This window comes from Phlebotomus papatasi, chromosome 3 (assembly GCF_024763615.1).
Source record: "Phlebotomus papatasi isolate M1 chromosome 3, Ppap_2.1, whole genome shotgun sequence".
Lineage (NCBI taxonomy): Eukaryota > Metazoa > Arthropoda > Insecta > Diptera > Psychodidae > Phlebotomus > Phlebotomus papatasi.
The window spans coordinates 28,736,175-28,763,472 of NC_077224.1; the positions used below are offsets into that span (position 1 = coordinate 28,736,175).

General features: G+C 33.0%; 2 protein-coding genes across 4 annotated transcripts in view; one reads left to right on the top strand and one right to left on the bottom strand.

Annotated features, from left to right (window-relative positions):
• Nucleotides 1–1,301: 1,301 nt before the first annotated feature.
• On the bottom strand, nt 1,302–9,425 carry LOC129807464 (IWS1-like protein). Its single transcript, XM_055856753.1, has 6 exons — nt 9,253–9,425; nt 7,300–9,164; nt 7,070–7,232; nt 1,732–1,855; nt 1,552–1,663; nt 1,302–1,475 (listed from the first exon to the last, which is right to left on the bottom strand). Exons 1-6 carry the CDS (start codon nt 9,272–9,274, stop codon nt 1,353–1,355), a joined length of 2,409 nt encoding a protein of 802 aa, XP_055712728.1. The 5' UTR covers nt 9,275–9,425; the 3' UTR covers nt 1,302–1,352.
• Nucleotides 9,426–10,167: 742 nt separating this feature from the next.
• LOC129807465 (semaphorin-1A) overlaps nt 10,168–27,298 on the top strand; it is a 47,990-nt gene continuing 30,859 nt past the window's right edge. For 2 of the 3 annotated variants that reach the window (XR_008752285.1, XM_055856755.1), the window contains exons 1-8: nt 10,168–10,779; nt 11,157–11,318; nt 11,426–11,803; nt 11,878–11,986; nt 24,454–24,649; nt 24,938–25,042; nt 25,143–25,373; nt 25,461–26,036. Coding sequence is in view for 2 of the 3 variants with exons in the window: in XM_055856755.1 (XP_055712730.1) it covers nt 11,571–11,803; nt 11,878–11,986; nt 24,454–24,649; nt 24,938–25,042; nt 25,143–25,373; nt 25,461–26,036 (1,450 nt within the window). In the remaining variant the exon portion in view is untranslated. The remainder of the gene's footprint in view (nt 10,780–11,156; nt 11,319–11,425; nt 11,804–11,877; nt 11,987–24,453; nt 24,650–24,937; nt 25,043–25,142; nt 25,374–25,460; nt 26,037–27,298) is intronic. The other variant, XM_055856754.1, reaches the window with a different exon arrangement.

The window sequence follows — 27,298 nt, forward strand, 5'->3', positions numbered from 1 at the left end:
TTAGTTGTTAATAGGAATGACTATTATTATCAATTAAACTAATATTTGATGTTGTTTCAGTGTTTCTCATACTTTTTTGCAAAAAAGTTTCACTGGACAAAACTTATTTGCACGAAACCCGGCAGACCATACACCATATGAGCAAATCACAAATGTGTCACAACATTCAATACTAATATTATGTTCTTTGGAAAAAAACTCAGAATAAGTAAAATAACACAGAATTCAAAGTATAAATCACGTAGAATACCAAATTGATATAAAATGTCGAGTTCAGATATTCTAAACAAAAAGCAAATTAAATTTTCTTTAATTTCGTAAGACTTCTACAGCAATTCTAAGGACTCATAAATCCATTTCCAAATTAAGATTTCCACATTTTTTGTTTTGTATTAAACTAAGAAAAAACAAGAAAAATCTTAAAATGAGTTTTCATTGATTTTATTAACAAAAAACTATTTTATCTTGGGTGACAGCTGCCAAACGTAGGCGGTTGATGTATTCAAAATTATTTTTAGTAAACATGAAGTTTCTTCAGTGTGAATTAAAGTATTATTATCATTGTATCGAAGTTTTTAATGAATAATTGTGATAAAAAATTAAATATAAGCACACCATGAAGAAAATTCTCTTGTTCTTTGTCAGACAGAAAATAAATTCACACAGCACAAAATATAAAAACCGTTGCTCATTCAAAAAACCTAAATGTCATTTTGTCCCCCAGTCAGCCGGATAACGAAGAGCCGAGTGTATATCACTTATGAGTACTTTTCATTACGATTGAGACCAATGCAGCTGGGTTGGAAATTTCAAGACCTTTCCAAAATATCCAAATTCAAGCAAATCGGTTGAAAAATAGCACTACAACGGAGTTAAAGCTTAACCTTCAAAATTAAAAAAATGGAGAATTTTCCGGGGTAGGTAGGTTTGGTACTGTTTTCGAGGGGAAGGAGCGGTGGAGAACAAAACATTTCTAGATAACGTTGTTTCAGAGGGGGTCGCTACCCCATTTCGCTTATACTGCCATCTCTTTAATAAATAAGCATTATATTGCATTAAGGCAATTTTGAATCACAAACCAAGAAAAATCAATTTTTGACAAAACTTGCTCCGAAATGTGTAGAAGCGTTTACATTACTATTCCAACATCTTATCATTAGATCCTGACTTTTAATTATCCAAAAATACTTTGTTCATGCTCAATGAATACATTAATAATAGGTGAAAAAAGACAGAGAATTTCGTGCCTCATTCAATTCGCCGATTGTTCCCTCTTGAATTCAATCAATAAAAAGATATAATTTAAGGTTTAGACATTTGTTTAATTCATTATATTTTTTTTATTAATGTCGCTACAGTGCCATTTTGCGTCCCTCAATAGATATTTCAACAGCTCGACGTGACTTCTTCTGCCTCTTTGCCTCAATAAACTTCTTCAAATGTTGCTCATACCTGTTGGGCTTCCTCTTTGTGGTCTATATCAATTAAGAAAATTAATTTTATATTTTGAGCTAAGGTGAAAAATCTGAGGAATTAAACTTCATTACTCACGCGACTCATATCAACGTCCGAACTTGACGGTGGCCGTAACACATAATCCCTGTTTGATGGCATGGGTACTCGTGCACGTCCCACCCAACCCTTATCTCCTGGCCGAAGAGCTCTGTTTTGTTTAAAATTGAAATCAATATTTTTCATTGGGCTTGAGAAAAAAATAATTTTAAATCATACTTCTCTTCTGTAGCAAAAGCATTTAAGTCTTTCTTAGAACCTGATGATCCTGGTTCAGGACTTGTCTTACGACGCTTAGGCATTTGATCTAGATCTCTCTGTTGACGTTCCTCACGAGACATAGCTTTGTAGTAAAGAAATTTTAGTTATTATTTTTTTCCTATTGAAATATAAAACACTTCAAATTTTTTTTTCACATTAATTCACCATGAAACAATCATACAAGACTCATACAAAAAATTTAAAAATAAGTCCGAAAATCATTGCTTTTATTTCAATTGAAGAAGGAAAAAAAACGAATATAAATTTTTATCAGAAAAGATAAGAGTAATGATATTTTTTCGAGTTAATAGTCTTAAATGAATGGTCATGATTTTCGATTAATCAAATTTTCTAAAAAGTTCAACTTGGAAAAATTATGAATCTAATAAGCAAAAAAAAGATGGCTTTGTAGAATACTCGAGCTCACGAGATAGAGCTTTCCGTGAATTCGTTTTTCACATGATCTTTTGATGCTTACTGGTCTACTAGAGATCAAATTGATTCATAAATCAATACAAGCATTTGAACATCAAAATAACTCGGTAGTTAAAAGATTCATTGTCGATGAAGATCGATGCAGCCGGGTTTAAAATTTCAATACCAGAGGGGCAATTCACGAAATAACCAGTCAAAATTGACTGGATGGCGAATATGGCGGAGACATATTTGGTGTGGCGAAAAGTGAAATAACCCTAATTAATGCACTTTTCAGTCTGGGGTGGAATGATAACTTTTCGACACTATCGAATCGATAGTATTGATAAATCTATATCTGTGAGATTAAGTGAATGTCGACTTTTTGCGTATTGCCAAGCCATTCATTGTGACATTCTTAAAAGAATCTGTTGTGGCTGTTGATAAATATCTATATTAGTCACAGGAAGTACAGCTATCGTTTAAATATTTCAGTATCGACCGTCGATAGTATCGAAAATAAGTCATCATGTCAGCCCTATCTTTATTCGCCGAAAAGTAGACAAAACGCGGCAGGTCATTTATGGCGCGTATTTAAAATTAGGAGTCGTTATAATATTTTAAGAATTTGAAGAAACATTCTAATTCTAATTCAAATACCAATATAATTTATATTTTGGTATAGTTTGTTGAAGATTGAATGGTGTACTTATATTGCTTCATATCCTTCATATCAAATAAAATAAATATCGCAATATTGGTTTAGTGCAAATATAAATGTTTATATTTTAATCCATTTTTCTAAAATAAATTTGAGTTCGTTTTAAATTCTAAATACAATTTAAACTTTAAATATTAGAATGTTAAAATATTATTTGGGTATTGTAGATGTCGTCACATATATTTTCTAAGAATTATGATAAATGTTGTAAGTCTGTAAAGACCAATTAGCTCTCTAGAGTCAGTAGTAGCATCGGAAAAATTGTATTTACTCTGATAATAAAAATTTTATTCATTCAAACGTGGTAAATGGTACTTCAATCAAACGTTGCAAATATAATATATTTGATGCGTGTATTTATTGACACGTAGTGGTCTTGAGAAGGTTAATTTGATATCACAATTTTTTTTTAATATCTTTGTAGAAGTCTTAGCTTGGTGAAATATTGTATGTAAAATTTAATAATAAACAATTTGAGACCTAGAAAATCCCTAAATAGTAATTCCTTTAATCACTGAACTTTCCCAAAACCTATTTTTCAGAGCGCATGAAGTATTTAACGTTTATAAAATCCAATATTTTCTTCTTATTGTTGTGTCTGGGTATCTTTACTTAAATGAAATAATGCAAATAAATAACTTTTTCATAAGATTTTAGTAAAAAAAAATTGTACCCTCCGGTCTCGAGCTGGCGGGTGAAATTGCTTGGGTATATCCCGAAATTCCAGCAAGTACAAGACCCAAAACCTTGTACACCCCCCATATTTAGCGAGGATACGCACCTTTTCAGAGAATGGCGAAATTCGCTTCACAGAAAACATGCAGTAACCAGTCAAAATTTTGACTGGTTAATTTCGTGAATTGCCCCTCTGTCCATAAAATCCAAATCGGTTTAAAATGAGCTCTCCAAAATTATTGACCTTTGACTTTCAATAATTCAAAATGGCGAATTTTCCGGTCATAGGTATGTTTGGACGAAATGTTCGCCTGGACTACCTCTCTAAAACATATCCGAAAATCATTGAAAAAGCTTGGGCCAATTTTGAGAAAAAAAACATAAAAACATGGTTTTATTGCGGATGGAGGGGAAGGGATGTGAGGGAAACGTCTATAAGAGATATTGTTTTTATTGAAGGTCATCGAAGACCGAAAGTCGATATCTCTTACCGTTTAAGCTCTACATAGGACCGATGACAAGGTGAAAAAAGACAATTATATAACTGCTCTCTCTTTGAGTTCGAGCAATAATAAATTAAGCTTTTTATACAAAAAAGTCATTCCAATTGGATTTAAAAATCCAGTTTGTTTCTCAATTTCTTTGCAATTTTGTTTTTTTTTCATACGACTTAACTTCAAAGAAGTTAAAAAACCATTTTCAGCGCATGAAAGTAGTAAAATATTGTTGGAAATGGAGTAATTGGGGATTCAAAAGACTACATTCTGTAAAATTAGGAAGTTAAGAACCATATTTATATCTCAGATATGATTTAACTAAAGCATTTCTCATCATTTTTACGGTTTTTACTTTCAAAATGTAATATTATATTTTATTTACCAAATTTGTTTTTTTTCTTTTTATTAATATTATTAACAAGAGGGGTGTTATTTTTTCTTTGTCTAAATAAATCAATATGAAAAGTTCTAGATTACGGCTATTGCAACCTTAAAAAATTAAGCCGTTATTTAGTGCAGAAGTTGTTCAGTAACCACCTTAAATAATTTCAAGATTTTATTTAAATTATAGTAATAAATTAAACCAATCAAACTATAACTTCATACAATAGATCTAATTTAACTATTTAAAATCTGTTTATTATTGTCGTTTTTTTTGTATAAAAAAATTGGAGATCTTTAGACTATTTTATTTGGCTATTAATTTAAAATTAATATAAGAATAATAAGATTAAAAAATCGTATTAAAAAAATCTCCAAGAAAACCAAATAACATAAAAATCTATTTTTTAAAATTGCTTTTTTAGTCAAATTTGTGAAAATGATTGCTTGAAAAAAATTTATGGATTAAAAAACCAAAGCCTTAAAAGTCTTCTTTGGTTAGGTTCATCATAACCTCAAATTCTAACGCAAATTTTTAAGAGACTGAATGAATCGAAATCCCGACTGTACCGAAATCCCCAATACAATGGGTTAAAATTCCAAATAGTTCAAAATTCCGGATGGGTCGAAATCCCGAAAATCAAAATCCCGTATGAGCCAAAATCCCGAATTGTCAAAACCCTGAGAGGGAGAAAATTATTCACGACAGAAAATTTTCTTTTACTTCCAACAACCACGGATGGAATCGTGGTAACTTATAACACTTTTGGCTTTCGGACCAGGATTTTGGCTTTCGGCCCTTTTCGGGATTTCCAACGTTTCTAACTATTCTAGATTTTGGTTTCCGGAATTTTGGAGTGCGGCATTTTGGACTTATCGGGATTTTGGCGTTTTGACCTTATTATAGTCAGGCTAGACAGGGTTGTCACCTTTACAAATATGAACTTAAAACATATTAAGGATAACAAAACAATTAGCAAATGACAGGAAACAGAAAGTAGGGTTATTTGCCTAAAGCGAGACAGTTTGGAATGTTGGACAAAGCAGTGTGGAATGTGAGACATCTCCTTAAAAACTTGTTAATAAATCAATTAAAAAATTCGATTTTCGATAAAAAGATTATTAGGCCTAATATTGTGATTATTTGAGAAGTTAAAAATGCAAAAGTCGTTATTAAACACTCAAAGGGTGACTTGCAAGAAGAATTTAAAAATGTATTACATGCGTTATATTCACAACCTTCACACGGTAGTTGTCATTTTCTCTGTTTCTTATGGAAGTTACTAGGAAAATATCAAAGTTTGATTTTTCGGCATAATTTATGAAATATTACATTTAAAAAGGATAGAAAAGTGATTTAATTTCGTGTTGCTTTCAAAACAAGTTTTATGAAATCTTGGACAAGTTGATTTTGTGAATGAATTTGGTGGTTTTGTGCAGTGAAATCATGTTAACAAGAACGACAAAGATCCTTAAGTATCCGGAGAAATAGTTGCAGTATCAGTTAGCAGCTGATAAGGAGAAAATCTCGTGGAGAAAAGCTGCCAAGATTTCCAGATTCCGAAGACCACTTTTTCTGACAGAATGGATAGTAAAAATCGCAAGAATACCTGGAGAAAAACAAATAGGAGCCTCTACAGAACTCCCAAAGCAAGTGGAAAAGGATTTGGGCGGATGGGGAATTGAAATGTGCTAAAAATTGCATCCGTTTTAAAACTACAACTGCTGGACAGCGCGAGGCGTCTGTGAAATTTACAGAACTTCTTTTTGGTTGGACGTCAAGGAAGTTCTTGGTAATTAACTTTCCTCAACTGTTACCCGGACATAAAGGAGGGATTAGCATAACCATCAAATGTGCAAGTATACAGAGAAAACCCTCAAAATTTGATTTTCTACATTTGTATGATATTTTGTCATTAATATCACTATGTCCAACTTTCCAAAAGTTTTTGTCCAACTTTCCAAAATTTTGTCCATCTTTTCAAAATGTGTTATTTTTTTTAATTTCCGTGAATTTTCCGATTATTCGGTTTCAATATTTAATAACAACTGTTAAAATATTTGTCAAAGAATCCCATGATACAAAAAAATGGTAAAAAATAATTATTTATTCAGTTTATAAATGCATTTGAAATTGAATTTTTTCTTAAGTGTCTCGCTTTCCACCATTCACTTTAAATTTATTAAAGGAGAAAGAGAAAAATAGATTTGTTCAGGTTCAGCCTGATAGTCACTTAATCATTTTGTTTGGCAGAATTTCTCAATCTGTCATCCAAAATAATATTAAAAACATTAATTTAGCCACGACAAATAAATAAAACCGAAGTTAAATTTCTTTAAATTATAAAATAATCAATGACATAAAAAACAAAATTTAACTTAAATTGAAAAAAATTTGCATCTTAGGTTATAGATCAAAATTAGTAAAATAGGTTAGGTTATACATAACCTCAAATCCCATAATAACCAATTTTCTAACAGAGAACTTCCTACATTTTATTTCTATTTTTAATTTCATAATTTTTAGAAAGAAAAGCGCGGAAATGATAAGAGATAAATGGATTAATTTGCTGAATCGACACGATAAGTAAACGATAAGAAGACTTACCTTTAAAATCAGCGCTCAAGTTGAAAATCGGACGTGCCCATTCCGATATGAGACGCCCAGCTCGATCACGGTTAGCTTTGGTCTCCCTGGGATGCTTGTAGAGATACATGACGGCCTTACCAATGCCCGAATGCTTCAGATAGCTCTTATCGATTGTTGGAAACTTAAAAAAAAAAACATCCGGATTGATTTTTAAATTGCGAAAAAGAAATATATAAAAAAAAACTCACATCGGAGAGAAGCTTTAGGATGCTCTCGCGGATTTGCAGGCAAGGGAGACTCTTATTGGGCATCGGTGCCAGCCAGTCTGTCAGCACATTGAGAATGTTGTGCTCAAGAAAAGCCAGCTGCAAGTCTTTCTTTATCAATTGCGACATGACAGGCTTCAGCATTGATATTTTCTTAGTGGCAGGCTGATTATCCTTATTTAATTCTCTATCTTCCTCAGCAGCTATCTTCATGTTCCGAATTAGCTGATCAATCAGGTCATCATTGTCATTGATGATGTCGATATCGCGTTTCTTTCGTCTACGGGATTTCTCTTCGCGCTTTTTAGCCAGCATCGCATCGAAATCTGACACAAATTCACTTCCACCACCACCTCCCTTCTCCTCAATGCCCTCATCCCCGGAACTGTACAATGCTCCATTACCATCTTGATTTTGAGCCCCGTCCGCCACAAGCCCAGCTGCTTCTGCTCCATCTTCGGGTTTCTTCTGTTGAGCCTCATCCCCTTCGTCCTCTGAGCCTGAGATCAGGGCCGCTCGGCGCTTCCTGACCGGAGATCCAGATCTCGATCTCGATCTCGATCTGGATCGGGAAGTACTTCGACTGGATGATCGACTGCGTGATCGCTTACGACTGCGGGACCTACTCCGGGAACGACTGGAGTAGCTCCTACTACGGGATCGGCTCACACTGCGTGATCCGGATCGTGATCTGGATCTAGAGCCACTGCGTGATCGCGAAGAAGCCCGGGAACGGCTCCTGGAACGGGACATTCGGGCACTCCCGCTGCGCGAGCGACTACGGGAAACACTTCTGGATTTACGGGGACTCCTGGATTTGCGTGATGAATGGCGGCTACCACTGCGTGATCTCACGGAAGCTCGACTTCCACTCCTGGATCTGCCCGATTTAGCACTACCACTCCGAGACCTTCCTGACTTTACACTCCCACTCAGAGATCTGCGAGACCTAACACTACCACTGCGGGATCTTCCAGATTTTGCACTTCCACTCCGGGATCGTGCAGACTTTGCACTTCCACTCCGGGATCGTGCAGACTTTGCACTTCCACTTCGGGATCGTGCAGACTTTGCACTTCCACTCCGGGATCGTGCAGACTTTGCACTTCCACTCCGGGATTTGTGTGACCTAACACTTCTACTCCGAGATCTACCAGACTTGACACTTCCACTCCTAGATCTGTGCGATCCAACACTTCCACCGCGAGATTTTTCAGATTTAGCACTTCCACTTCTGGATCTGCCCGATTTGGCACTTCCACTACGCGATCTCATAGACATCCTACTTCCACATCGTGATCGTGAATCTCCACGGTCCTTATTGGAGCTTCTGGACTGCCTTGAAGCTGCACTTCCACTGCGTGACCTAACAGAAGTCCTAGACACTTCCGAAGCCCTACTGCCACTTCGAGAACGATTGGACATCCTGCTGCCACTTCTCGAGCGACTTCCTGATCTCACAGACTCATTATCATCCACTACATCCTCCCTTACCACCTCTTGAATATCATCACCTTGGGAACTCTTTGGGGAAGCTGAACGGCTTCTCGAGCGACTTTGTCTTTCATTCTCAATCTCCGCATTCTCACTGGATACATCCTGAGGGGTTGGACTATCGGGTTTTGAGCCGTGTGATTGTGGAGATTGAGGGTCTTCAGGTGATTTTGGACAAGCGTCCGTAGTTTCCTCCATTGATGCTACTTCCTGGTCAGCTTGATCACCTTCACCGTCCTGATCAGAATGGGGCGACTTTGAATTTTCATTCTCAATACTGATGTTATCATGTTTCTCCCCAATCTCAATATTTGATGTTACTAATTGATTTTCTGATCCAATTGGTAATATTTCTAAAATGCACAAATATAAGAGTACCGTATGAACATAACCTAACCAATGATTTTTGTGAACAAAATTCCATGACTTATTGCAACTTACCGGAACGTTCCTGTGATTCCATGTCGAAGATTTTAAATTCAAAGAATTGGGATAGTTTTCAAGGCAAAAAATTCAAGGTTTGTAGACTTTTTTTGGGGAAAATAAAAAGCTGACGGCACTTTTCATCTCAAACACCGACGTTCGTCCTCTGACAATGCAATGCAGTGGTTGCAATTTCACCATTAGAAACTCACCACATCAGCTTTTGCGCCATCTTTTAGGTGTTTCTCTTTCAAAATCAACGAATTTTTATCAGAGTTGAATCCGCTTGAATCTACTAGATTAGATTCCAGATTCCGTAGATGTGGGTGATTGTCCCTTGCTGTTCGTAAGACTAATCGGTTCCGCGCCCGGAGCTAAAGTCCCTGCCGTTATTTTGAATTCCCAAAGACTGATTGGGTACGTAAGGGTCTTGAGAACACATCAATGATCCAGTCTAAATTATGCGATTACATGGTTACAGCGTTTTTGAGCGGATTAACCCCGCTCCCCTTCTTTCACTTTATCTTATGATTTTTTTTATAGAGTTAAGTTAAAAAATGCGAAAAAATGACAAAGTCACTCGTATCTACGGTTTCCATATTTATATAAAAATAAATGATTTTTTTGAGAGATCTTTAAATCCTTTTACATCACATGAATATTTTTTTCATATAATTTTTTCAGTTTTTAATGTTTATCCTCAAAAGAATATAATTTGTTTTGATTCATGTCTTTTTGATTATTTGTTTTTTGTTCTTTTTAAATATAACTAATGCTTGTATTTACGTTCTTTTATAGTCTTTATAATGAATTACCAGCGAGATTGCCAGTTTTATTTTATATAAATAAAAGCAGTTGGCTATTTTAAAAATTCACCACTGCTTAGCTGTGCTGTATCTCTAAGAATTTTTTTCAGTGTGGAAATGTCAGTAACAGTGGCGCCTCTAGCGTCATTAGAATGGAGAAATTTTAGTATGAGAGGAAAATCGATCGATTGCAAATAGAAAGGAAAAATACATTTTAATGGAAGAAAAGTTACAGCGATTTTTCCAAATCAAAAATGTGCCGTGTGGTGTGAAAAGTGGACGCACGTTTATATTCCAAATAATGCGTGTGATATAATTTGTTTCAAATGTGATTATTCCAGCATCATTGTTTGTGTGTAAATGTTGTGTGGCACCCAAAATCCAAATAACGAGAAAAATTTTTGTGTGCAGAAAGTCTCAAATGGATCTGCGTATTATTTATTAAAGAAAATTATAAATTTTCTCCATAAATTGAATTAATAGAGAAATTTCTGTATATTGTGGAGCTAAACACTGTGGGCAAAGGCTTTTGGCTGCTGAAGTATCGGATAGAAAATCAACAAAATTTCCTCCCAGTATGAAAATTTTCACTTTGCATGGAAGTGTTTTTGTGTTGTGTACAAGAAAATAATGGCGGAGTATTCGAGACGAGAGAAAATTCTGTGAATATTTTCTTTTTATTATTCTCTACCAAGAAAGTAAACCACAAACTCGTACTGAGTTGGAAAAATCTAGCCAAGTGAGTAAAAATTATTTTGTTTTTGGAAAATTTGGAAAATTTGTTTTATGGGAAAAAATTGCGTGGGATGAATAGTTTGTCCTTATAGGAATTTTTTTCTTATTCTACCCCATCCTCACACTTTCTGCATCCTGAAGGGAAACTTTAGTTCCCCACCCCCTGTCCTTACCCCCAATTGTAGTGAAAAATCACAATTGCAACTCTTCGATTCTTTCCCGTTGATTTCTTTTCCACAAAACTAGCTGTTGTCCTTGCTGATAATTCTGTGAGGTTGCACAATTTTCCTCTAAAATGTACCCTTTTGGCAAGGAAATTCTTCCCTGACATCTTGGGATTTTCCAATTAGTTTCACAAGGTTTCTCTAACATTTATTCCAGGGGCGAATAAAATAGTAAAGAGTTGCTTGAGGAAATGGCAGTGAATTGAATCAAATTGGTCCTCAGCAAAATTGTTAATCAGCCAAATAGATTCTCTTAACTATTCCTGGTCCCAAGAAAATATCCAACTCGAATTGTTGAGCACACAGCGAAGAATATCAAGTAAATATCTAATTAGATGCGAGTGATGTGAAGAAAAAAAATGAGTTAATTAACATCAATGAGTTGATATTAAAAGTTTTCTTTGGGTCCTCTTCTACCCTCCCCAGTCTCGGTCTCTTTTGGTGTTCGCGTGTTGAGAAGAGGAGGTTCCGGGCTGCTGATTCTGTCGCTTTGGCTACTGCATCAATTGACAAGAGTGTGGAACACGAGGGGAGAGAGTTGGACGTCTTCAATCGACTGATATAGAAAAAAATGTCTTTCCCTCGCAATCAGCTCAGTGCTTCCACAATTCCACTGATATTGTCTCTCATAGTCCTGTCCAGTACTGTTCAGAGTATTCAGGGTGTATGGCAGGAGAATGTGAGGCCCAAGCTGTACGTTGAACTGGGATCTGAGGAAATACTCAGGTTTCAGGGCAATGACACGACAATTGATAATTTCAAATTGATGCTCCGTGATGGGAATAGTTTGCTCATTGGTGCCAGGTGAGACATCACCAATCTCTATATTGTCCCTAGATTTTTTTCCACTAATTCTTCCCCTATCTTCCCTCATCCAGGAATATTGTTTACAATTTGAGTATATCGGATCTGGGAGAGCAGCAGAGATTGATTTGGTATTCACCAGAAGATGATGTGAAGATGTGCGTCGTAAAGGGGAAAGATGAGGTAAGATTCAGTACTTATTATAAATTTCCCTTCTCATCAAGGCCCTACACGAGTTTAACCCCATTCCCGAAAGTTTAGAATTAAGATCTCCTCAATAATAACCAATTGTAACTATTCAAAATTTAATAAGATTACTGCTCATAATATACAATCCTAAGCCAAAATTTTACCATAAATCTTCCCAGATAAAAAATTAGAGAGGTTAATGCCCTAGACATACTTACGATTTAAGCCGAGAAACGGTTTAAAATAATTTTTTTTAATCGAAATAAAGATCAGGGATGGCATGATAACTTATTTTCGGTACTATCGACTGTCGATTCTGAAAACTTTAAACGATAGCTGCACTTCCTGAATTAATATAGATATTTATCAATAGTCACATGCTTTTAAAAATGTCGAAATGGTCGGAATGAATGGCCCAACAATCCGTAATAATTCAACATTCACTTAATCTAACTAATATAGATTTAACGATACTATCGATTCGATAGTGTCGAAAAGTTATCATTCTACCCCAGATTACATTTCCATCAGTTTCTGATTAATCCGTCTCTCTGCTTAAGCCGAAAACTGCTTAGTGGGAACCTGATGAGAATTTAGTCAAATCATTATTTTGATTATATTATATATAATTACATTAAGCCGTCTCTCGGCTTAATGTATACCGTTTTAGGTTTTGAAGAGTCCTGCCACGTAGATTGCGTATTTATATAGAATCATATTTTTATTTCGGCTTTACAATCAACCTATTAAAGGATTTCGCTCTGATGGGTACTCAAGGAAAATGTGGAACCAAGGAAAACATTTTTTTTGTAAAATCGATAAAAATCCGATTTTAGGATGTCTAAATCTTGAGATATTTTTTCCAGCAGCCTAATTAATTCCTGAGCTAAGATATTTTTTATTAAAAAAAACACGATATTGGTTCTATAAATAGCCTGAAAAGAGTTAAGGTGGTTTCCCCAATTAAAAAGCTAAAAACGAGCTGTTTTTCTCGATTTTTTTGAAGGACAAAAAAGTGACCAATCTTCTTGAAATTTTTGGTATATATTTAAGGTTTATACACTGAGAGAAATCCGAAAAAGTTAAAATAACAGTCCGGAAATATTAATTTCACCCTGCAGTATTGATCCGAAATCGGTGTAAATATTATGTTTTTAGGTATATTAGGGGTTAAAGTTACCCTTTTCATGTTAATTTTGCCCTTAAAAAGGTGTAAAATTAACATAAAAAAATGTTGATATATTTTTACAGCTAAAAAGTTATGAGGAAAAAAAGTTAATCGCACCCCCGTTTTTTTCTCAGTGTACATATTTGAAGTCCTTAAACAAATTTGTTCAAAAGAAAAATATTACAAAATCGCGGAATAATGAATAATTCACTGGAGCGCCTCGTCGCAGCACTCCTTAATTGACGAGAAAGCTGCAGCTCGTAATTATTGTCTGAGAAAAAATAATTAAAAATTCAATTCTCATAATGTATATTTCATATTTAAACTAAGGAAATCTTGAAATCTTAACTTTATTTTGCTATTTATAAAAAGAAAACATTTTTTGCAAAATTCTGACTTTAACCTGATAGTAAAATAAGCTTACTATTCTTTTGGTTTAGAAGAGAATTTAATTTTGAAGAGAATAAGCTTTTATTCATTTCATTCGGTCAACAAGTTTTTTTTTCTTAATCTTTCACGGCAATTTGACAAAATTGTAAGATTGAGAAGCTATTGTAATCTTCGGAAATGTTTTGAACTACCTTCTGATTTTTTAGCATATTCATAGGTAGTTTATCTTTCTATTTTAGCAATAAATAATACAGACCTCATTTGACTTTGTAATTAGGGAAACCCCCTTAAGTCCATAATTTTTGTTTTTGTTCAAATCCTGGTGGAAGTCTCTGTGTCATTTGGTAATAATGTTTAAAAAAATAAAATTAGGTTAGTATTAAAGCAGCACAGAATACATTGAAAATGCCCAAAAATATTTTTAAATATTCTTAGCTAAGAAAAGGGGTGGCAAAACATTCCAGGCTTCGTGAAGTGCTCGATCACGTGATTTAGATGCTATACGTCAAAAATACTTTCGCATCACTTACGAGTCACTCGGATCACTCAAAAAATCCCCAAAAGTAGTTTTAGGAGTAATAAAATTGATTTTAGGACAAAAATTAGTTATCATTTCATAACCGGTTCATAATCGATTTGAACTCAAATAAATAAAAATAAATCACCCAAAACATTGCTCGAAATACATTAGGTGTAATATAATTGAATTTCGGATTGAAATTAGATATTAAATTGTTAGTTTATTAAATTATCGATTAGACCCGGTTCAGACTTGTCAGAAATTCCAAGACCTTTCCAAGGAGCAAGAATGTGATAACATTCGGTTGAAAAATACGCTGCCTAGAGTCTTTTTAACCTAACGTGGTAACGTGTGGTATTTCTGAACAACGTGCTTTTCGGGACATAATATGGGTATTTAAATTATATTTAGGGACACATTAAAAATCCTATAAATATTTGTTTTCTAATTATTTTTAAGTTCTATATGAAATATTTAGCTCTTTGCATATTAGATAAACATAAAACTTCTGAGATTTTATTTAATTTAAAGCGTGAAATACGCGTGAATTGTGAGTGTCACATTTCACTTTTTACAAAACCTTCAGTGTGGCCAATTTTACAGATGTCAACACAAACAGTGCTTGATTTTTTTTCGATTTAAGTCACTTTAAAAGTGAAATTTAAACAAATTTTTTTGTGAAAGAGTGAAGTTTGGACCTTCTACTTAAAGGTAAATTATCAGGCTCTGTGAAATTTATTTGCATAGTAGCGACTTTTGTCAGTTCCGAAATACCCAACTGTCCCGAAATATACCACTCTTACTTCTTTACATTTTTTGCTATTTTGTATAAAAAATTATGCATTTTTCAACATTTTTCGATAAGAATCTTATTCTGGATAGCATAAGGAACATAAATATCTGTATCAACAAAGAAAAAAATTATGTGAGAAGTCGTTAAGCTGTTTGAAACTTGAAAGTACTAAAAAGTGTCCCGAAATACCGCACGTTACCCTACTGAAAGTTTCTAGATTCGGTATCATTAAAAGTAAATAAACTTTAATCTTTTGCCATAACCAGATATGCTCTAAAAAACTCAAAGTTTTCCAAATTTAAGGGTATTTGGACAAGGAAAATTAAAGAAATCTAGTAAAGTTTTTGCATGCTTTTTTAATGTTTTCTTTACAATAATGCCCAACGCACAATAACTTTTGTTTATAATAATAATAAACATTTATTCATGCTCCAAGCAAAGCATTTTACAATTAAGGAACTATAATAATGAGAATGAGTGAGATCTAGATCTAGTCATCTCGTTCATTCTCATAGAAAATTTTGAAAACATGTTTAAAAACAAAAGTTATGGTACGTTGGGCATATAATGCCTGGTGCAAAATAACTTTTGTTTGTAAACATGTTTTCAAAATTGCCTATGAGAGTGAACGAGATGACAAGATCTAGATCTCAGTTACTCTCATTAAAATGTTAAAAACATGTTTACAAAACAAAAGTTATTGTGCGTTGGGCATAATATAGATCTAGTCATCTCGCTCTTTCTCATAGGAAATTTTCAAAAACTGTTTACAAACAAAAGTTATTGTGCGTTGAGCATAAATCCGTATTTTGACAAACTCATTTCTTGAAATTTATGCATAATTGAGTGTTTTAAGAACACTCCGTATCCGTGTACGTCTCTTGTATCCGCTGAAAGTAAATCCATTATGTGTCCAAAGGCATGCGGTAAAAAATCTTCTTTCGTTCTTAAAGGTTTCTACACACTAGAAGTATTCAAAAATGATTTTTAAAGCTAATTTTCTCTATCATAGTGGACAGAAACATCATTTTTTTTTTTAAAAGCAACTTTTGACGAAAATTGCTTCTAGTGTATAGGCGCCATAAAACAAGAAAATTGGACACAAAAGATTAATCCATGCATACACAATGGAACTAATAATCCACCTATATGTTAATTCTGAAATGGAGCATTAGACATTCCCCATATTCTAAAGATTTGCCGAAAATTTATTGGTTCGAGAAATAATATTCTAGAAAGCGAATCTGTACGTACTTTATTTAATACCACAGTAAAATAATATATAAAATTTTTACAAACTATTAGTTTACAAAAAGAACTAAAAAATTAAATTCCTCAGACTATTCCTACGGGTTGATAGGGTGGTCATTGGCCACCGAACTTAATTGAAAATAATTCAAATAACAAAATAACTCAAATAATAACAATAATTAATTAAATTTCTCATAAAATCTGAACAATTTTAAATATACACAAAAATGTAAATAAACAAGACCTTGCATGCACAAAAGCAAAAAAAAAAATACTGATTTCATTAAGACCATAAAACCAAAGACGATATTAAAAAAAAGGGTGGCAAAGCGTTCCAGGCTTTGCGAAATGCTCGAACTCGTGACTCAGATGCTGTACCTCAAAAGTACTTTCGCATCATTTAATAATTCACCGGTAATCAACCGATTAGAATCGATTCATAAATCACTCAATAGATTCAACAAAATAGTTTGAAGAGTAATAAAAATTATATTCAAACAAAAATTACTTATCGGTAAATAACCGGTTCATTACCGGTTCACAACCAATTTACACTGACTTATAAATCACTCAAAATATTTCTTAAAATACACCTCAAGAGTAATTTAATTGAATTTCTTATAAAAATTATTTATCGGTTATGAACCGGGTTATTACCGATTCAAAACCGTTTGGAACTGGTTCAGTTATGTCGGAAATTGCAAGAGTTTTCCAACGAGCCCAAACATGATCCCATTCGCTTGATAAATGCGCTCTATAGTCTTTTTAACCTTTGACCTTGAAAAACCGTTATTAGGAATGATTCAACGGTATTTTCGTCTAAGGTAATCTTATAATCTAAATTATCGCCTGGGTAATCTCTAAAACATATGGAAAAATGACAAAAATCGCACGACGCGTTTTCGAGCAATCCCAAAAAAATGGTTTTGGAGGGGAAGGGCAGGGTTTGGCCTCTAAAGCTGGCGACAGTCGGACGGACAGACGGACAAACAGCGTGACGACGTTTCTCAGAAATCTTCTGAAACGTGAAGATTTCTTGACCCAAGTGGTCTCTGGGAAGTGGAAGGTGGACATTTTGGGGGGTGAAAAATCCGTGGAGTTCGAGCAGTAATAATAATAAAATAAGAAATGCTTCATAAAGTCTGCACAAAATTATCAAAATTAATCAATATAGGGGAGGGTGGGGATGATTAACGACGGGGCAGTTTCAATTTTTTGCATATTCTTCTTATCCCTTTGAAAGGAATGGGATAAAACCTTTATGTTATTGAAGAGATAAGTGAAACCCATGTTCCTAAAAATAATTAATTTCGTGACGCTTCTCGTTTGAATTCTGTAATTGATTTTATAAAACTGCATTAAAATGAATAAAATGAAATGAAGTAACATAATTGTTATTAAATTACCAGTAGTATTATGATTATTATAAGGCATTTAGCGTTGAATGAAATCTAAGACGATTCTGACAATTTTGATTTGAGTTCCGAACGTTCATGAGGGGCAGTTTCATGCAAGCGCACGGAGAAGTTTCCAGTGTCGTAACAATTTACTTTTCTTAATCAAAATTAACTTAAAATGATAATTGAAAACATTTTGTAGCTGTTTTTGTCGATAAAGTTCGAAATTATGGAAAGTAGTATTTCCTAAAAGTTCATAAAAAAAATAAAACAAAAAATAATCTCAGTATTTTTTAAGTGCTCAAAAATGATGAATTTAATTCTTATATAATATCTTTTCAGAATGTGTTCAGCAAGATATTGTAAAATATTTTTAGTAATATAAAAATTCAAAAATAGACTTGGAAATCTTTGACGATATTATATTTTTTCTGTATGATCAATTAGTGTTCAAATTCTGTTATAAAGTTCTTGTTCGATTATATTTTTAGATTTTAAAGTCTTCAAAATCAAAAAAAGAGACTTCAAAGTAATTTTAGTTAATTCTAGTATCACAAGTTTCTTATAAACACGTTTTATTTTTCTCAAAAATTGCCTCATATTTATCTTGATATTGCCCCGCTATGGGGGACTTTCACACATTCTGCCTTTCAAGTCAAATGAATTTATCCACAATAGACTAATGAAATTAAAGGATTATTGTTATTATTTTTATTAACCCTAAACCCAACTGTAATTCACAGAATATACAAAGTTTTACTTCTGTTTATCATCTTTTTGCAAAATGGTCCCAAAATCCATTTTGCAATTTAGAGTTAAATTGCCCCACCCTCCCCTAACTTATTTTTCTTATAAATTTTATGCATTTTAGTCCAATATTTGTTTCTTTATTCAAACAGAAAATTAAAGAATCGATTATTGCGCAAAAAATAATTTACCAGTGCCGGTTTTTAATGAAACAGTCAGTAGCACAATTTTGATAAAGATTAAAAATTATCTACTAAAGATCAATAATTTTGTTTATAAAAAAGAAAAAAAATTTCATGTTACATTTTAATAAATTTTTAATATGATATACTAAACTGAGACAATTTAGTACGACTTTCAAAAACTAAACAAATTTAAAAAATTAAAAATTCTACTCCGTTTCTGCCTCAATTCAAACAATATGTACCGTTATACTTTATAAGTGTGTTGTGTGTTATGCATATTTAAAAGAATCCTGACGTGACATTCTGTACAGATATTCACATTTATGGTAAGAACTAGGGAACTTCTACATCCAAAAAGAAGAAAATCATACACTGAAATTTATTTTAAAGCTTATAAAATATATTGCAGAAATTAAACTTAGCCCTTTAAGGATGATTGGAACACCGGTGTCCCATAAAGAAAATAATTTTTCCTGACTACCTAAAGTTATTTTTTTCTTATGTCTGTACATAATTGTATGGTAGAAGATTTAAGGAATCTAGAATATTTTTTGCAAGTCTGTAGCTATTTGCTATATAGTAAATATTTAAGCTCAAAAATGGCGAATTTTTAAGTTCATGGCGCTGGCACACCTTTTCAATTGAGCAAAATTCAATCGATTGAAGTTTTACCTCTTGCCTTTTCAAACTGAAATCAGATACAGCTGTCTCTTTCTGTCAAATGAAATTTCAAATTGAAATTGAAATTTCAATTTTCATTTGACAGAAAGAGACAAACATATCTTATTTCAGTTTAAAAGAGCAAGAGGTAAAATTTCAATCGATTGAATTTCACTAAATTGAAAGGATGTGCCAGCGCCATCATAATTGATTTTATTTATTTTTTATACTTCCAAGTTTTCTTAAGCAAAACTTTTTTGGTAATAAAAACTACAATACTCATACGTAATATTTTTCATTTCATGTCAGAAAAAATACTTAAATTTTTTGGCTATTTTTGTCCCTATCGTTCATAGAAGCACAAAATACACCGAATCAGACTCTGTTGGACATTTCCAAGTTTAGAAGTAAGACCTACCATTGATTATGTTTCTCAGTTTAATTTTTATTGTTGATTTTCAGTCCGTAAAAAGTGTCTCGTCGTTAAAGGGTTAAAAGATGAGCTTTACAAATAATTGAATAATGTCATAAGTATTTCAATAATGTAAAATCGAATATTTTACTACTAAATCGAAATAATGTAACCTACAATGTGAATTTTGGCTAAACAGTGTAAGTTGGGGTAATTCGGAATCATGTCTATTTTGGAATTTTGAGATTTTCTCACAGTTTCAGATAATCAGAGAGTACAAGACTTTACATGAGAGAGTACTTCTTCGTTGTTTTTTTCCTTTTGTCTTTTAAACTGTTAGGATATCTTAAAGTTCCGAATTAGACATGATTACAATTTACCCCGTCTTACCCTACCCATATTTTGACAGATAAAATCATTAATGCTTAATTTAGTAGCAGAAAGTGATAATGGATTTATTCAGAGAAAGTTAGAGTGCAGTAAAAGTACAAGTAAAAGTATAAGTTTTTCATTTAAAAGTTACAGTTGAAATTAATTAAGCATTTTCACAGTGTAAAACTTTCTAGATAAATATCGAAGAAAAATATACTGATACTTTAAGAACGTAATTAACATTGTCTTGTAATCTCATATACCCGTATCAATATCGCATATACTCATTTCCACTAATTTTAACTCACTTGCAAGAATTTAAGAAAAGCTGGGTATGAAAAAAGTTTTTTCTTTAGCTTTGAATTAAAGAAAACACCAAAGTGCAATGCAATGCAAATACCTAATTTCAATAGAAAAGATATACAATTGAATTGATAATGCACATTTTATCCGAAATTCAATTTCTCTCCCTTTTCCTCTTCTTTGGCTACAATCAGCCCGTTTTCGAAAGTATATTCATGACACTTTTGTAGCTTCAAAGTAACATAAAATGAATTTTAATTTACTATTCAAAATGTTTTGAACAATGCGCCTTTCAATTTGAGACAATTTTAAAAGGTTTCATTTTTTAATATCATTACAAACGTGTACATTTATTGATAAATGATGCACTAACATTGAACATTAAATTGCAAAATTTAAAAAAAAAATCCTGTCGAACATCCATCTATTTGCACAAATGTATATATCATATAGAAATTGCAATTTAATAGAAATCATTTGTGTATGGGATTATCCAACGATGTGAGTGGCTTAATACATGAATGAATAATAGTATGACAACTATACATATAGAAATCCTCGCTATTTATCAACCACAAATATTGGAAATGTTTCTAAATTAATTCATATCAAACATCCCAAAAAGTATTTATTTTACCCAACAATACTTGAACCATATTTAAAGTCAAAGAATGCTGCACGCTTATTTTACAATTCAATACACTAGTTGTTTTGAATTTCAAATGCAAATAAAATATTTTGAAATTGTTTATTTGTTCAAATGATTCAAAACTATTTTTTCTGATTTAATAAAAATGAGAATAATAGAATACAATGACCTGTATAATTTTGTCCAGATAATTTGCATTGTAAATGTGAAAAAAAACTCCTATACATATTTTCAAAAATTTTGCAAATAATGAAATATCTCTCAGAAATAGAAACTTTTGATATTTTTTCATATAATTCAATTTTAGCTGCCTTTTTGTATTTAGAAGTTTAAAAAACGCCCTATTCATTAAATAACTGAAGAAGTCATTAATTAAATAAAGAAACTGGCTTGAATAAATCGATTAGAAGAAACGGATCAAATAAGATAGCAAATTTAGTTTTTTTCCGCATTTACATTTTTTAACACATTTATATTGTGTTTGAGAGAACCTTGTCCCCTGATTAAAAATTTGGTCTTGATTTCTCTTCTCGTATCACCATTTATATATATAATAATTATAATTCAAAATGGCCAGTGATAAACACATATAGGCTTATGGTAGCTGAGATTCTTCACAGGTGATCTGGAAATGCATGTAACTTTAGGTGTTTGCAACTCGGAATGCATGAAAATTCGATTGAAAGTTGAATTTTGGGAGTACAGTGGGTTGGAGTCGGATGGGATCCACCATTGGAAAGATGTATATTTTTAAATACAATATACTAAAATTTCATCGAAATCGCCTCATATACACCGAAAATGCAGTCCGGTTAAGACATTTTTGATTATAGCTCGGGTCAGGGAACATCGAGGGAGGAGTGCGACTCACTGTTGGAAAGGTCTCGACCTTATCTATAATATACTTAAATGTAAAGAAAAAGCATTGTCTACTTTTCTAAATATTCGACATCAAAATTTCGAAAATCGATTTTTCGATTAATCGAATCTTCTATTACATCGAAAGAAATTGCGGTGTCAGTATGGTTGTAGTACTCCACGACAGTTTTCCAAAACACCTTTGGAAAACATTTTTCAATTCTGATTCAATTGGAACCGGAAATGTGGCCTTTTGAAAATTAAATTTTATGGCTTATAGCTCGGGTCAGGGGGGTCGAAGGACCAAACTTTTTTTTAATCGAAAACTCTTAAGCCCAGCCATAACATACTACAATTTGATTTCCAAGAAGCTGAGATTGTAAAAAATCTCAGCTAGTTGTGCTCAACTGACATTCATCCTTCATTCTTTATATAAATCGGTGATAAGCCCAGATAAGTTTATGATAGCTGAGATTCTTTACATGTGATCTCGAAATGCGTCAACTCGGAATGCGTGAAGACTTTATTGTGAGTTGAATTTTGAGGGTAAAGAATCACGTCGAGTGATTCACGGACGGAGGGAAGGGACGTCCACAAAAATCAATTGTTGGCGCATAAGATATTTGGGATCTATGAGTGTCAAAACGTGTAAATCCAAAATTTGGGCCCGATCTGACGATGTCGCATTTCACATCGGACCACAAAAGCTGAGATTGTAAAGAATCTCACAAGGGAAGTACTCGAGTCATCAAATTCAGAAAAATCTGGGGCTTTGCTCAACTACGCAGAAAGGCATCAAATTAAACGTGGTTATATTCAAAAAGTGCGAAATTTGTTTTTTTTTAAATTCCCCAAAGTTGAAAATAACACTTTACGTACTTTACGCTGCACATAGTAAAGAAAATTTGAATAAGACTGCATGCAGCGGTGGCTCACCGATGCAGCGCAGGACATTCAACGGGACTGCCGCGGGTTCGATCTCTGACTACGTCTGGTTTTTTACTTTTGATATCTTTTTTTTTCAATAAAAAATTCTATTCTTTATTAAGTAGTATTATTGTAGTATAAATTGCTTATCTAGAGTGCCGAATGAAAATCCTCAACAAATTTTTAAAAGCGATGAAAGTACATCGCGTAATTTATCGAATTATCAATTTGCTAGGTAGAAGAATAAAAAAAAACAACTGTATGTACTTACAATTAGCTATATGAGGATCGTTCTAAATATTATTTAAAGATTTTATTGAAATTTTACAAAAGATTAGAAAGGTCGAAGATCCAAACCAATTTTTTTTTGGAAAAATCATTTGGGGGTAAAGAATCGCGTCGAGCCAATTTAATTCATTTCGACCGACAAAAACAATTTACGGGGCAATCATATTCCAGATGGACCCCTAATTAAAAAAAAACAGTTTAACTCTATGCGATTCTTTACCCCTAAAATTTAACTCACAATCGAATTTTCAAGTATTCCGGATTGCAAACGTCCCGAGTTGCACGCATTTCGAGGTCGCCTGTAAAGAATCTTAGCTACCATAAGCTTATCTGGGCCTATCACTGGTTTGAAAATGTAACATATCGAGTGAGTCAATTTTACGATTTAGCTCAGGATTTAATGAAATTACTGTAAAAATGTCCTAGTTTATAATCATTCATTAAAAAATTGTTTTCTCCAGAATATCAATATTTTTCCTTGGATACTCAAAATCTCAAAAGATACGAAGGGGTTAAGTTTTATCTTTTTAATATTGATATAGGATAAGTTTGCCAAATTTCGGCAAGTTTCAAGTTTCAAAAGTAATATTTTAAATACAAATTGATTTTTTTTATTCTTTCTTCTAAAAAGAGTGTTGCTTGGAACCTTGTAAAGAGTTTACCGTCTTTATTTACTCTAAAATCAGTCTACATTTTAAAATGAATAAAAATATAGACATAGCGGACATAGCTTTGGTGCCCTATTTCGGCCACCTTCATTTTCATAGTTCCTTGCCCTTCGGGAATTCTTTCAATATCTTTTTCACGTCATCTCGTTTATCGAAGCTACATTTTTTGTTATTCTTTTGCATTGTATAATCTGTAGAGTACGTAAAATCTAAAAGTTCATGGAATTTCGAGGAACAAAAAAGGTGGCCGAAATTGCAAGCTGGCCGGAATTTGGCACACTTACCCTATGTTTCTTGGAAAGAAAATCTACTCGGGACACGGTGGCTTTTAAAATTCAATGATCCTACTTGTTATTTAGAAATTAGTGATATTGAGTAATGGGATTAAACATCCAGTCCAGAAGACCAAGTTTATGTCAAGGAAGAAAAAGCTGGGCTTGGCCCACAAAAATTAATTAAATTATTATAAATAGGGTTTCTTACTAAATTCACTATATTTAATTTGCTGATTTACTGAGAAACAGTCTTCGTGTCATTTTCTAATAGAACAGTATAAAATGTAAAATAAGTATAACAGATGAAATAAAAAAAAAACGTGTCAGTGTGATTAAGTGAGTTTATTTTGCAAAATGACTGTGCTCTTCGAAACAAATGATGCGCAACTAACATTTAGGGCATAGCATAAAATTCTCTAGTCCTAGTGGTTTATTGTATTAATATTCTAAAAATAGCTTATATGAATAGAATAAAGTCAATCCAGAAACAAGTTGATTAAAAATATATAAAAGATGTATCTCTTCCTTTATCTCTATTCCTAAATGTTATTTGATAGCTGAAGAAAATTGATTTTTATTGTTGCCTTGTCGCTTGCAGGAAGCTTGCCAGAACTACATTCGTGTCCTCGTGGTTCCGAGTCCAGGAAAGTTGCAAGTTTGTGGCACAAATTCATTTCGACCTATGTGTCATTTGTATCAGATAAATGCAAACAATTATACATTGGAAATGGAGAAACCCGGTCAAGCGGTATGTCCGTATGATCCGCAGCACAATTCTACAGCAGTATTTGCCGGTAAATCATTCCTTTCTTTTGTAAATATTGTGTCTCGATGGTGGAAAGATAGTTTCTCTTTTAGATTTTATTTTATGTATGTTTCTCATTTATGTTTTTTTTTTTTTATTTTTTTGACTTCGATAAGGGGAAACAAATTAAAAAGCAAAAAGAACTTAGTTAAGTTTATAGCAAAAGGAAAAGTGTAAAAGAGAGATACAGTGATTGTGTGGGAATGTGGAAAGATTTGCTTTTGAAGAAAAATTGATATTGATTTTTTTTCTGCAATTTGTGTGATTTTCCTTTCAGACAATGAACTGTATTCGGGCACCGTAGCTGATTTCAGTGGCAGTGATCCAATAATTTATCGCGAACCTCTTCAGACGGAACAATACGACAGTCTCAGCTTGAATGGTGTGTATACTATAGAGAAATTGTGCCTCAATTTATCCTGCACAATAATGTCTTTTCTTCTTAATTGACGTTGTGAATAACGTGATATTTTGTTTTGCAGCACCAAATTTTGTTAGTTCGTTCACGCAGGGTGATTTTGTGTACTTCTTTTTCCGTGAAACAGCTGTGGAATATATAAATTGTGGAAAATCTGTATATTCACGTGTTGCCCGGGTTTGCAAGTGGGACAAGGGTGGACCACATCGATTTAGAAATCGATGGACTTCATTCTTAAAGTCACGGCTAAATTGCTCGATGCCCGGAGATTTTCCATTTTACTTTAATGAAATACGTGAGTGATTTTTTTTTCTCTAAAAAATATCCTAGTCAAAACATTTTTTTTTTGACATTTAACATCCAATTTTCCCTTTGGTAATAGAATCTGCAAGTAATTTGATTGAGGGTCGATATGGACATACAAATTCAAAATTGATTTATGGAGTTTTTACAACACCACCAAATTCAATTCCTGGTTCGGCTGTTTGTGCTTTCTCACTGCAAGACATTGCGGATACTTTTGAGGGGAATTTTAAGGAGCAGAGCGGCATAAATTCCAACTGGTTGCCAGTGAATAGTGCAAAAGTACCAGATCCACGTCCTGGATCTTGTCACAATGATTCACGCACGCTGCCTGATCTTACGCTCAATTTCATCAAGACGCATTCGCTGATGGACGAAAATGTGCCAGCCTTCTTTGGGCAGCCAATTCTAATACGCACAAGCACAATGTACAGATTTACCCAAATTGCGGTTGATCCGCAAATTAAGACACCAGGCGGAAAGACATACGATGTGATCTTCGTTGGAACTGATCATGGAAAGATAATAAAGGCAGTTAATGCTGATTCAGCAGATTCAAGCAAGAAGGCAACATCTGTTGTTATCGAAGAACTTGATGTTTTGGCAAAAAGTGAACCAATTAGGAATATGGAAATCGTGAGAACTGTTCAGTATGGTAAGTGCACTTTATTCATTTAATTTCAAGTTGATAAACCACCCAGATAAAAAAAAAATCCCATCAAAACTTTCTGTCGTAAATTTACCACGACAGAAAAAATTTAAAACTTTTTGTTGAAGTTTGGCATGGTTTTATTTGTCATTTGTTTATTTTTTTATGCTTTAAGGTTCTTTTTTAAATGCTCGAATGCAAAAGATTTTAAGGAAAATTATGTATTTTACTGAATTTGAAGAAAATGAAGACCCTCCCTTGTACTTCAAAAAACTAAAATTTGTGAAAGTTTTGCTTAGAGTTTTTTATATATATTTTTTTTAATTTCTTATTTTTCTGAAAGGTTAAGAAGAGATAGCAATTTTTGGTATGTGTTCCTTCAACCGATAAAGATAGAGCTTAACTTCATAGAAACGAATAATAATTTTCCAATCGGCTGTCAAGTTTTTTCACCAAAACCAATTCAAATAAAGAAGAAAATATGACCGCCCTTTTTAATGATTTTGAGGTCAGTCAAAGATTTGCTTCACTTTACTGTTTAGACTATTCAGTTTAAGATATCAATGTTTGGTTTCCTGCGACCCCCTCAAAAAGTTGATTTTGCTGCGTAGAGACACTCAGAGAAATCCGAAAAAGTTAAAATAACATTCCGGAAATGTTTATTTTACCCTGCAGAATTGATCCGAAATGTGTGTAAATATTATGCTTTTAAGGTGTATTATGGATTAAAGTTACCCTTTTCCATGTTAATTTTACACTTAAAAAGGCGTAAAATTAACATTAAAAAATGTCGATATATTTTTACACCTAAAAAATGTTAAAGTTATGAGGAAAAAAAGTTAATCGCATCCCCGTTTTTTCTCAGTGGAAGAACTTAGTGAATGATGTTTATTGTGCAATTATTTAATTCAATTTTATTTAATTTGTACATATCAGGTTAAAATTTTCAATCTAAAAACTCAAACAGCAATACTGATATGCCTGGAGTTGAGTTGGCCGGGTAGACTAAAGGGCTCAAAAGAGCCTAGGTGGTCATTGTTCGTAACATAATCATTTGACGAGCATTTATTTGTTCTTTTATGAACATTTGTTCATAAATGTTCGTAAACACAGAAAAATATTCGTAAAATTTTGACATTGGTTTATAAATGTTTTCCATAAAAAAGTACGAACAAATATTTGTAAAAAAACAAAAAAATAAATGCAAGTGGGAGATATTTGGGTGAAAATGTGTACACCACTTCCAGGCACTTCCAATATTTGTATGA

What these genes read in the sequence shown, in the direction of transcription:
- LOC129807464 (XM_055856753.1), bottom strand. Translation starts at nt 9,274, where the DNA reads ATGGAATCACAGGAACGTTCCG. An exon ending in GGAATCACAGGAACGTTCCG is followed by an intron (nt 9,165 to 9,252) that starts GTAAGTTGCAAT and finishes TGTGCATTTTAG; the next exon opens with AAATATTACCAATTGGATCA. An exon ending in CTTGAGCGCTGATTTTAAAG is followed by an intron (nt 1,856 to 7,069) that starts GTAAGTCTTCTT and finishes TTTACTACAAAG; the next exon opens with CTATGTCTCGTGAGGAACGT.